This window comes from Propithecus coquereli, unplaced genomic scaffold (genome assembly GCF_000956105.1).
Source record: "Propithecus coquereli isolate 6110/MARCELLA unplaced genomic scaffold, Pcoq_1.0 Scaffold33, whole genome shotgun sequence".
Lineage (NCBI taxonomy): Eukaryota > Metazoa > Chordata > Mammalia > Primates > Indriidae > Propithecus > Propithecus coquereli.
The window spans coordinates 5316570-5328979 of NW_012148952.1; the positions used below are offsets into that span (position 1 = coordinate 5316570).

Genomic DNA, 12410 nt, shown 5'->3' on the forward strand with positions numbered 1-12410 from the left:
AGCTGTCCAATTAATTTCTTTCCATTTTTTGGTAGAGACGGGGTCTCGCTCTTGCTCAGGCTAGTCTCGAACTCCTGAGCTCAGAACGATCCGCCCGCCTCGGCCTCCCAGAGTGCTAGGATTACAGGCGTGAGCCACCGCGCCCGGCTACACCACCTTTTCTTTATCCATTCACCCCCTGATGGACACTTAGGCTGATTCCATATCTTGGCTATTGTGACTAGTGCTGCGATAAACACGGGGGAGCAGGCACCCGTTTGACATACTGATTTCCTTTCCTTTGGATAAATACCCAGTAGTGGGATTGTTGGATTCCTAAGAGTTTTCAATAAGGGATTGTGGACCTGTCTTTGTACCTTGAGAACCACCCAATTTCCCTTTTCTCCAGTTCTGAGCTTATAAGAGTAAATTTGTATTCATTGATGTGATTCCCCAAAATCACACGTAAAAGCTAGAAGGAGCCATGGGAGATGTGCTTCGAGTCATTATCAGATGTATCTCCCATCAGCCTTGGTTGGCACTTTGGTTTACCACCCCCTCAACACAGGAGAGGCGGCTCTCTGGTAGCCTCTGCTCTCAAGGAATCTCTGTGTCAGCTGCTTGCATTACCTATGTTCTCCAACCCTAACTTTCACAGTGGGTCCCCAAAGAGCTCCAGTCAACTCCTGAGGCACACTCTATTAGGGGCATTTGGCCTAAGACATATGAGCCATTCTTTCGGACGAGGAGGACAGAAGCCAACATTTATCAAGGGCCTTCTCTCTGCCAAACACTGCTGCCGGGAGCTTCACATGCACCATTTCATCTCCCTCTTACGAGTACTCGCTGCCTCCCGTGTCACTGAGGAGAAAACTGAATGGTTGAATTACTGGCCTCTTACTTTGTAAGAGGTCCAGGTTTGAATTCCAGTCTCCCGAATGCCAAAATCTGCACTCTTTTTCCCAAACACAAAGGGAACATCTGCAGGCAGGGAGTAACACTCTTGGCCACATCCATCTTCTGTTGACATCCCTGTGTGTGTTTCCAGGAATCTTCAGGCCTGGCACTTCACCCTACATTGTTGGCCACAACCTAATCAAGGCTCATGCTGAGGCCTGGCATCTGTACAACGATATATACCGTGCCAGTCAAGGTGGCGTGATTTCCATCACCATCAGCAGTGACTGGGCTGAACCCAGAGACCCCTCCAACCAGGAGGATGTGGAGGCAGCCAGGAGATACGTTCAGGTCTGTTTTTCCTCTGGACGCTCTTATTTTTGTCTGTTTTTCCCTCCTGTCACAGTCTAATAGAAACAGAATTAGATTGTGAATCAAAGATTCAGGATCTAGGCCTAGTTTTGCTATTACCTGATTTTATGAGCTTGGGAAAATCACCTAATCTTTTCATACCTTAGTTTTCTCATCTTGGAACTGGAGATGCCCTACCCACCTCATAGATTTGCTGTGATGAAAGTGATAAGTTCTTTGGGACTAGTTTGTCTTTTAAGTCTTAAAAAGTTATTTGCACATGTAGTCCTTTCTGCGTGTAGCATTGGTTTGAAGCTGACTCATAGAAAGATATTCCGTCTCTTCAATCTCTGATTTGACTGTAGTAGCTAATAGAGCTGGGCTGCAATGTCACACTTCACCTCTAAGTGTCACTATCTAATTTTATTAAATATTTGCTCCAGCCTAAGCATTCCTTAAATTGAAGGCCTTCATTCTGTGAAACTCATTAGTGCCCCTAATTTGCCAATTCTATGAGTTTAAAATAAGGACACACATCTTTTGGTTATGGAATTTCACCCCAAAGAAGCAGAGACACTAGAAGTAAGCAGGTGCCAGCAGAGGCTACCTTTATTTCAATCTGGCCCCTGACAAGAGGAGAGAGGGCAAGAATGGCCCTCATTCACAGCACAGCTTTTCCCAGCCCCTGCCAGTCTCTCTGAAGGGATTAGAAGGCGCCTTCTCCCATGTTCCAGTGTCAGGAAAGAAAGGCAAGGCTCTCTCTCCTCTCTCTCTCTCTTCCCCTCTCCGGATTGGTTTCCACTTTTGGTCCTGTAGGCGAGTCTGCAGACTGTGGCACTCTGACTCTCTTGGGGGACACCAAGGGCCTTGGTTTGCTGAACTTTTCACAAGAGACCTTGACAAAGGTGGCAAAGTTAATAATTAAGGGCTTAATTTTCCGGTTTGCTAGCCAGCTGGGGAAACAGTTTGGGGAAAAACTAAATGCTTCTCTCATTTCAGACTCACAGAACTGGTGAATTAGAGCAGTATTTTTTTTTCCTGAAATCAAAACCCCAAACCTCAGGAAATGTTAGGCTGTCACATCATTACATTGAGCCACTTTCTGGCAAACTGTGATACTGCAGCCCGGGACCATGATAGACACATCTCCTGTTAGAATCAGTTCCCACAGAAAGATCGAGTTTGTTATCTCAGAAAGTGCCTTTAAGCCTCTTTTACCAGGTTGTGTGTCCCAAGCCTCATTTCTGACGTGGGCTGCCCTCATCCCACATTTCAGGCATCAGCCAGCAGGTGCAGGGCATTTGAAGCGACTGACGAAGTCTCTCGAGCCCCCCAGCATCACGGTGTTTGGGTGCCACGTGTCCCCCCACAATAAGGATGGCCTAGACCTCATTATGGAAAATAGGTCCCACAGTTCCCCGCTCCAGGGCTGTCAGTCGAAAGTCCATGAAGAGTTTGCTTTGCCTGGGCAGCCAGGAAAGGCTTGAAACTCAGCCCTTCCCAGAAAGCTCTGGTTGATCCACAGGCGCTTTGATGAGGAGGTTCAGCTGCTCTTTGGTGAGAAAGGGAATCAGGGCCCTAGAGGCTTCTGGTCTCTCCCTCCTCTCTGTGGGACCCTTCCAAGAGCAGCCGGGAGGCATCTGTCAAGTGCCTGGGCCAGTGCTCGGTTCAGCTCCTTCACGCCACGCTGTAATCATTAAGAACGTGGCCCTGCCCTCAGCGAGATGGCAGCCAAGCAAACAGACGTGGCTGGACAGACCTGAGGGTGCTGAAGCTGCAACACGCACAGAGCCCCAGAGGAGAGGCGGGCTCAAGTCTGGGGGCCGGGGAGGAAGTGGGAGCTTCTGAGGCCAGAGGGTCCAGGAGGGGCGTCGCTGACTCTCGCTGTGCCCACCTGCGTGCCGAGGCTGACTGACCCCCCACCCCACCCGCAGTTTATGGGAGGCTGGTTTGCACACCCTATTTTCAAGAATGGAGACTACCACGAGGTGATGAAGACACGGATCCGTGACAGGAGCTTGGCCGCAGGCCTCAACCAGTCCCGGTAAGGTCCTGGTGCCTACAGCGCCCGGAGCATGGGTGCTGGGGTCAGAGGTGTGTCTCAGGTGAGTTACCACGTCTCTGGGCTTCTCGATTACACCTGATTGTGTCTGCAAGGCTCTTAGCCCAGCACCTGGCACTGCTGTGTGCTTGACAAAAGGCAATTGCTATCATGCTTATTATATTTCAGGAAATAGAATAGAACAGCCAGGAAATCTGTCCCAAGGGCATCCATCTCTTAGCAACTGCACTACCTCACTCCAAGGACAAACCCCCCAGCTCCTCCTGTCCCAGTTCATTGCTTTACAGTGAATGTGGACACAACAGGCGATGCCTGGCATGTGCTTTCCACTGTTGGCCAGTAGGTGGCATTGCTTGGCACCAAAGCAACGCTGCTTCCTGTCAACAACCGCCAACATTTAATGATCTGTTGCTACTTTTATTCCTATTTAAAGATAAGTAAACTGAGGCACAAAGATTAGGCAAGATCACCCCACTATTAAGTGATGGAGCTGGGCTTTGAAACTAAGCCATCTGCTTCCAGGGCCCACTCAGGGGGTTTAAGGTTCATCCAGCTGGGATTGGAGTGTGGTGTGTGGAAAGACACAAAGTGATGGTCACTGGCTTTAGGGGGGCAAACCCACAGTGCTAGGGTGGCTCATGTGACCTCAGCAGGGGAGGGTAAAAGGAATGCGGAAGATATGCACTCCTAACACAGCCTTTGAGTCTTTCCCCTAACTTCCCGACATAGCCCGGCTCTGAGGATTAAAAATCCAGTTGCCACCTTGCAATGCTCATCCTGGCCCGGTTGGGGCCAGCCCTGCCGGGCAGGCTGTGCCTAGAGGTCCGATCGGCCAACTCCGATCTCCAAGGAGCAAGTGAGCGCTCCAGTCCACCCGTGTGACTTTTCCGAGTGCCCACGATGTGCCTGAGTCTAGGCCAGGCCCCGCGGTTCACGTGAGGGGAGGGTTCCAGGTCTGACTCCTCAGGCTGTGGACAGACCAGCAGGGAAGACAGTATTCCATGGAATTCCATTCCCCAGTCTCTTCAGCACAAGGAAAACTCAGAAGATGAGCGAGATCAGGGTGGGCCGAGCAGACCCAGGAGACTCATGGACAATGCAGGACATCAGTTGAGATGGGCCTTGACGATGGATAGAATCTGGGAGATCAGAGGTCATTCCGTCCAAGGGATGGGGAGTGAGTGCAGGCCTAGGTAAGAATGCGTGGGGCACGTGAAGCTAAGAGTGGGGAGACCTGCCTGGTGGCAGGGAATGGGCCAAGGCCACACGGTGGAGGGGCTAGAAGCCAGGGACAGGGCCCTGGCCTTGGCGCCACAGGCCATGAGGAGTCACTGTTGGCGCCTGAGGGGCGTGAGGAGGCTGGGTTTTAGTTCTCTCCAGGGTTTCAGAAACTCCAGGGAGGTAAGGTTTTGGTGCCTCAGGTTAATGATAGCAGAAAGGTCAAGATGAAGGTGTCAGAGGCCTAAGCAGGGCATCTCTGGGCAACAGCAGCAGGGTCTCCCTGTCGTCAGGATTTGGCCGAAAGGAACCTGTACGTGCTCCACACAATGCACGTTAGTCAAGGGTTGCAGAACAGTCTCCTCGCTCAGCGTACGTGGGAAATGCTCTGTCCAGCTCTTGCTAGTCCTGGGAAGTTAAAAAGAAAAGAAAATGCTCCATCCACCTGTTAGGAAAACAAAGTTCAGTGAAATCACGAGAACAGAGAAGTCCAAACCTCAAATACTCAATTTGCAAAAAATTTCCCTCATTAATAAGTCTATCCTGGAGAAAAGAGGCACACCTAAACACACAAACACAACAGCAGAGGAACACGTGAAGGGCAGACGTGGAAACAGGAATTATAAAAGATCTTATAACTTTATGAATATAAAGGAGTAGACTCAAGGTCTGTACTTCAGACATGCTCTTGATTTTGAAATCTGTCGTAGATGCTATGTATTAGATATTTGCATATGTTAATGTTTGAAGGAAATAAAAAATAATGTGCGAGGGGGCTTCCCTCAGGGGCAACTAGTAGTTTCGTTTTGCCAACAGAGAGAGGCTCTCGTAGCTAGAGAGGGAAGTGAGGTGCTTCCTGCCCACTGAAGGGCCCCCAGCCCCGGCCAAGCATCTGGCATTCAGAGCACCCCCAGCCCCTGCCCGTGACGTCTCTTCCTCAAGCCCCCGCCCTTAATGGCTCCTTCCACTCAGGCTGCCGGAATTTACGGAGAGTGAGAAGAGGAGGATCAACGGCACCTATGACTTTTTTGGGTTCAATCACTACACCACTGTCCTGGCCTACAACCTCGACTATCCCCCCACCGTCTCTGCCTACGATGCAGACAGGTAAGTCTGCCAACAGGGTGCTGGAGCTCTCTGGAAGGGGCAGAAAGTGCCCATGGCCGCTGGCACTCTGGCCTGCGCGGCCTCAGCACAGGGCCTCCTGGCGCCATGCAGGCCAGGGTGTCAGGGTGCGTGCCAGCGCTGAGTCCCGCAGGAGAGCTCCAGCAGCCAGGGATTCTGAGGGGCCTCTCGTAGAGACACATGTGCTTGGCTTTTTAGAAGCGTTTTCAAGAAAAATATTTTTATTTCCTTGGTTTTCATTTATTGTCAAATTTGTTTCACTTCTCAGATGTATTTCAGTCAAAATAGTAATTTTTTTTCCCTTTCAAGGAAAAGTTCAAACTATTTTTCTTCTTTCTTTCTTTCTTCCTTCCTCCTTCCTTCCTTCTTTCTTTTCTTTTTTTGAGTCAGTCTCACTCTGTCGCTCGGGCTGGAGTGCAGTGGTGCAATCGTAGCTCACAGCAACCTCAAACTCCTGGGCTCAAGCAATCCTCCTGCCTCAGCCTCCCGGGTAGCTGGGACTGCGGGCATGCACCACCACATGTGGCTATTTTTCTTATAGCCACACGGTCTCACTATGTTGCTCAGGCTGGTTTCAGACTCCGGACCTCAGCGATCCTCCTGCCTCGGCCTCCCAGCGTGCTGGGATTACAGGTGTGAGCCACTGTGCCCGGCCCAAACTATTATTTCTGTATTACACAAATAATATATATCCATGGTGGAAACATTAGAAAACAAGATTGGGAAATTCTTATGTGTGTCATTTCAGAAGTTTTATGCGTGTGCATGGGCATACTATTGATCTCTCTATATATTATATAATTTATATATATTTATATCACATATTACATAAATATATTCATTCACCTATTTATTACAAAAAAACACAATTATATGTATATACATTATTTTGTTCCTCTTCTGACAAGCATTTTGCCACATCAGTAGCTCTGAATCTGTCCAGGTTCCTTCTTTGAAAACAAGCCCCTCACCCCCACTGCATCCTGACAGCCCCCGAGTTGGGCTCGCTGGGGGTGCTGAGAAGGACTCCAGAGCATCCCTCTACTTGCCCTGATTCTCCTCCCCTCCTCGTCATGCTGGGACTGCCTCCCCAGTGACCGCCACTTGAGCTTATGAAATGGCCCACATTCAGTTCAGCTGGGTAAGATAAATCCAGGTGCTGATAAAACAAAACACATTTTTCCAAAGGATTTGGGTGTAAAAAGTGTCTGAAGGCTGGTCCTTATTTGACGTGTGTGGCCCTTGAGATGATCGAGCTTCTTGGACACGTGGGGCAGGCCCCGGCCCGTCTGCCCCCTGTCATCACACAAATGAGGGCCCGGAGTTTCGGTGCCTGTGGCTGCACCCGTGGTCTGTATATGGCGTGGACTAAACATAGGTGACTCGAGGGAGCCCAGAATGTGTCTCTGAAGACACAGCACTGGCATCCATGGGGAGCCTGGAGCTGGGAACACCGGAGCCTGTCACGTCCAGCGTAGGTGCCATCTGTTAACAGAGCCAGGGAGGAGGGTCGGGCTTCACTCTGCACAGGGACAGGACCTGAAGAAGGGAGAGCAGTGAGTGGTTTGTCCAAAGCTGCCCCGGCATTGCGTGAGCAACTAGAACTAGCAAAAAGAGAATTTGAGGCGCTTTGATTCTTCTGGGTTTAGTATGACTCTTAACCCTAGACTAAACCTAAGGCTTTTGCTAGCATAAATCCTGTTTTGTGTCTTGTGTAAAGGGCCACTTGGGAGTTATAAAAGGAGACCTAATGTTTAGTTTTTGAACTTGTAGGGGAGTTGCCTCCATCACAGATCGCTCTTGGCCAGACTCTGGCTCCTTCTGGCTGAAGGTGACACCTTTTGGCTTCAGGAGGATCCTGAACTGGCTAAAGGAGGAGTACAACAACCCTCCGATCTATGTCACCGAGAACGGGATTTCCGAGCGGGAAGAAACAGACCTCAACGACACTTTAAGGATCTACTACCTCCGCACTTACATCAACGAGGCCCTCAAAGGTAGGACAGGCCCACCCCTTCCTCAACGTACACCTTTCCCTGTCGGGAACACCCAACATGTGCAGGAGGGAGCTACTGCATCCTGGAGCCACAGTAAGAAGAGAACGATGAGGCTTCTCACTCCTGCTGGGTTTAAGCTTTTCTTCAGCGCTGCACTCCCAGCTTTTTGCTTCCTAGAGCTAAGCCCAGCAAGCAAACCCAGTGGCCTGACACCAGCCAGACCTCGGTTCCTGGTCTGAGTCACCTGCTCCCCTGGATCCTTCCTAATGTCTGATGTCTCCTGAGGACGGCCTGGGCAGGGGCTGGGAGCAGTAGGCTGGGTGGTTGTAGGGTCTTTTGTTCCCCAAGCAGAAGTTTGAGACCGTTGGCTCAGCCCTAACAACTTGGGATGGGACTATGAAAATAAGGGAATGGAAAGCAATGCTGAGTAAAAGAGAAAGAGCAATGCTCTGGCCAAAGGAAACGGTTAGATAATCCTTCCCAGCTAAAATCTTATTTTCTAAAGGGAAGAGTATTAACATTTTAAGGCACTGACCAAGACCAATATCCTGAGATACACAGCGAGGAGTGTAGATGACCCAGTGTCATTAGCTTAGTCTGCCGGTGTTCCCGACTCCCATTCAGGGCTGAGCCTTTCTAGAAAGATGCTGGCGGCTCTGCAGCTCCATTCGCAGAGGACCTGCTAACAATCATTGCATGCAAAAGAAGGGGCAACTCTCTCAAAGGGCTAAAGCCAAAGCTCACCCCGATCAGTGAGTTGGAGTGGTGGGGAGAGCTGTGGGCACCCCTGGCTTCCGTGGACATGGCAGGAAGGTGTCTTCTGAGACGAGGAGAGCTCATGCCTGGGCCTCTGTGTTTGGGCAGCTGTGCAGGATAAGGTGGACCTTCGAGGATACACGGTCTGGACTCTGATGGACAACTTCGAGTGGGCCACAGGCTTCTCAGAGAAATTTGGTCTGCATTTTGTGAACTACACTGACCTTTCTCTGCCAAGGGTCCCCAGAGCATCAGCCAAGTTCTATGCCTCTATAATCCGGTGCAATGGCTTCCCTGACCCCGAGGCAGGGCCTGACCCTTGCCTCCAACAGCCGGAAGGTGAGATGTGGCTCTGGGAGGGACTAAAACCAAAAGGTAAAGGGTGAGGGGAAGGACCCCTTTCAGTCTATTTTTCTTCTAGTTTATTACCCTCCTCTCTGCCTCACCATCCACTTCATTCAACCAATATCTATTTTCTTTGAATGCTCCAGCCATTCTTGCATTGGAACAAAGGGCACTTTGCATGATGTGGGTGCCCGATATTTGTTGAATGGCTGAAAGAGTATAAATCACTGTACGAATGTAAATTACAATTATCCAGTTTAGATTATTCAGGTTGAGTATCCCTAATCTGAAAATTCGAAATCCCAAACGCTCCAAAATCTGAAACATTTGAGTGCCAACATGACAACACCAATGGAAAATTCCACACCGGAATCCAAGTGACAGGTTGCAATCAAAACACAGTTAAAACTGTTTCATGCACAAAACTATTAAAAACATTGTATAAATTACCTTTAGACTATGTGGATAAGGTATATATGAAATATAAATGAATGTTGTTTAAAATTAGGTCCTATCTTCAAGATACCTCATTATGTATATGCAAATATTCCAAAATCTGAAAAATTCCCAAATCCAAAACACTTCTCGTCCCGAGCATTTTGGATAAGGGGTACTCAGCTTGTATTCTGGTTGCTGCTACAGATGTTTAAAAAATAAAACCGCTTCATTTCAATCAGGGGCTCTTAATACCAGTGAAAGGGGATGGGCACCACCTCGGCAATGCGCCCACTCTGGCTGTGCAGATTTGGGGTCCTGAGTAGCCTCCGGACTCCAAGGATCCAGCAAGGGCCTAATCTGGGGTCACATAGATCTGGTCACTCAGCACTAGAGCACGAACCACTCTGTTGTCCTTTCCTAGATGCCGGCCCCGCCCTCAGCCCCGTGCAAGGGGACGTTCAGTTCCTGGGGCTGACGCTCAGCACCGCGGAGGCAGAGACGGCTCTGTACGTTCTCTTTTCTCTTGTGCTTCTTGGAGCCTGTGGCTCGGCACTTCTGTCATACCTGCTCTGCAAGAGCTCCAAGCAAAGGAAAACACAGCCAAGCCAACAGGAATTGAGCCCTGTTTCTTCATTCTGACAAGTCGCCACCTCCTCAAGTTCTGTGAAGCAGGCCCGGTTCCTTTACATACCTTTGCTGGCCACGAAACTCCTAGGGTCTTGGATTCTGCCTGTACTCAACTTCTCCATAAAGTCCTGATTAAAATGAAAATATCTGCATTTTGCCCCGTATCAGAGTTCATTTGGGCATTGGCGGAGACAGCAGGTGGCTCTTCTGGAAATGTGCAGATACAGAACTGATCTGGTGGGGTCTGTGAACCACTTAATTAACTGGGCTATTGTAAGTTTCAGCCTTGCGAAAGGTGGAATTGTGAGTAAAAACCATAGACATCCTTTCTATGAGAAATCAACTCCACTGCGTAGACAGACTGCAATGTCATCTCCGGCCCTTCCTCAGGCTCCCCCCAGCCTCATAGCTTGTGTTTCTCAGAAAATCAAAACAGTTCTGTGACTGTGTCCCATCTCCCATGGTTGCTTCTTCTTGAGAAAGTAGGTTCAACAGCAGTTAAGTCACACAAGACACCTGGGGCTCCTACTGAGCTTTCCCGCCAGACCAAGACTTTCCGTCACATCATATTGCCTGGGGCGGATACCACAACATGCAGAAAGAGGTGGCCTCCGTACAATCCTTTGTTCTCCATCCCTCAAACACCGCAGCTGCCACCTCTTGTGCAGTCCCCAGCTCTCCCATCTATCAGACGTGTGATCAGACCTTCGTTCATTTGGCCCGTTTCCCTTCCTCCTTTCCCAACTTGTGGTAGCTCTGAACTGCCTGTAGGTCCTTGACTATCCCACATTCCTTTGTGTCTTCCCAAATGCTACTCCTTCGGCCTAGGGTGCCTTTTCTTCTGAAAGTGCCTTCAGGTCTCAGCGGAAATCATGCACCTTCTCCTCTGGACAGCTTCCCTGAATTCCCCAGGAAGATACTCGTCCTCTGCTTGGCTTGTAACCATCCCCTATGACAATCTGACTGCTTTATGCCGGAACTGCACATTTCTCTGTTGGCTTCTTAAGGCCAAAGACCACGTCCGTCTTTGGCACGCACAATGTAGAGACAGCAATGGAAAGCACACCTCCTCCTTTTGTTTATCCATTCACAAACGTATCCAGAGCAGTGGCGGGAGAGGGAGAGATGTGGTCTTTATCAACCCCCCAAATGCGCTAGTGACACAATCTGTGTGAAACACTTAAAAACTTGATTATGTATTGTCTCTAGATAGCTGGGAAATGTTTTTTTTTAAAAAATAAAGGGTAATTTTTGGCTGATTTAAAAAGACTGATCATCTTGAAATTTTGTTTTTTGTAAGCATTCCTTACCTGAATTTTTATGTCTATGAAAATTCCTATCAAAACGTTCTGCCGTCATGAGTCCCAACCTGGCAGTCAGCAACTTGTGGTGCATGTGCATTTTTCTCCATCAACAGATAAGAAGAATTTGTCAGACAGGAGTGAGGGTGGTTCTGAAACTGATAGTAAAGACATTTCTTGGGCAGAAACGCTCAGCATCATAAGCTGTTAATTATACCTAGATCAATCTCAAAATCCAATATAACTTTTTTGGGGGGCAACACTAACAAAGTTTCACATATTAAATGAACTTGGAGAAGAGCCAGGCTAAATGTGGAGGAAAAAGAATATTAAAACATATTATAAAGCTAGTTATTAAAGTAGCCTGGTAACAGAGAGCAAATAGATCAAGAAAGGAAAACAGAGCCTAGACACACAACCAACTAGGGAAACAAGAGGATGAGACAAAGGCGGCGCGCCAAAGCAGCGGCAGGGAGGTAAGATGGAAGGTCCCATAAATGGGGGTGGGTCAACAGGTCAGCTCTTGAGGACAGCAGCCACAGGTACAAGAGGGAGGCAGATCCTTTCCTTGGATACCAGATTTAAACATAAAAAAAGGAAACCACGAAAATTCTAGGACACAAAAAAATTAATTTTTGAAGTGGGAAAGGTATTTATGAGCAAGACTCAAGACCCAGAGGCCATAAAGAAAAACACTGAAAATATTGTGGCAAAAAATTACCAAACGTACTCATCAAAAGAGAGGGAGAAAATACTTAACAGCACCTGCTGGCAAAGGGAGAATTTTCTTAGTGTCCATGGAATTCTAAGAAAAATATGAAAAAGAAATAAATACAAATTGGCAAATACACAGTTCTCAAAATAAGTCAAAATGATCAACATTAAAAGATGCTCAACTTCATTCACGATAAATACAGTGCATATAAATGCATATAAATTTTTCATCTATCATGTTGACAAAGATGAAAAGTATGATAAAGCAGTGTTGGCAAGGTGTGGGGAGTGGCCATTTTCATACACTGTTGGTGGGGGTCCAAATTCATACAGCCTTTAGAGGAGGCAATTTGACAGCATCTTTCATAATCCAAACTGCAAACACCCTTTGACTTAGTAAGTTATGTAACATATCTTACAGGTATATTTTCACAATAAAAATATCTCCCCCCCAAGGCTGTAGCAATGTTTGTAATAGAAACAAAAAAATTGTAATAACCACTGAATGCCCCCAGAGCATGGGGTACGTTCATCAAATAGAATGCTATGCGCCATTAATAAGAATGCAGTAGCTACGTGTTGACAGAGATCGAGATAATG

General features: G+C 48.2%; 1 protein-coding gene across 1 annotated transcript in view; it reads left to right on the plus strand.

Annotated features, from left to right (window-relative positions):
* The window catches only part of LCT (lactase), a 45305-nt gene extending 35498 nt beyond the window's left edge, over positions 1-9807 (plus strand). The window contains exons 12-17 of the mRNA XM_012650517.1: positions 1038-1227; positions 3162-3271; positions 5480-5614; positions 7406-7629; positions 8494-8724; positions 9590-9807. Of these exons, the coding sequence (XP_012505971.1) occupies positions 1038-1227; positions 3162-3271; positions 5480-5614; positions 7406-7629; positions 8494-8724; positions 9590-9807 (1108 nt within the window). The remainder of the gene's footprint in view (positions 1-1037; positions 1228-3161; positions 3272-5479; positions 5615-7405; positions 7630-8493; positions 8725-9589) is intronic.
* Positions 9808-12410: the final 2603 nt, after the last annotated feature.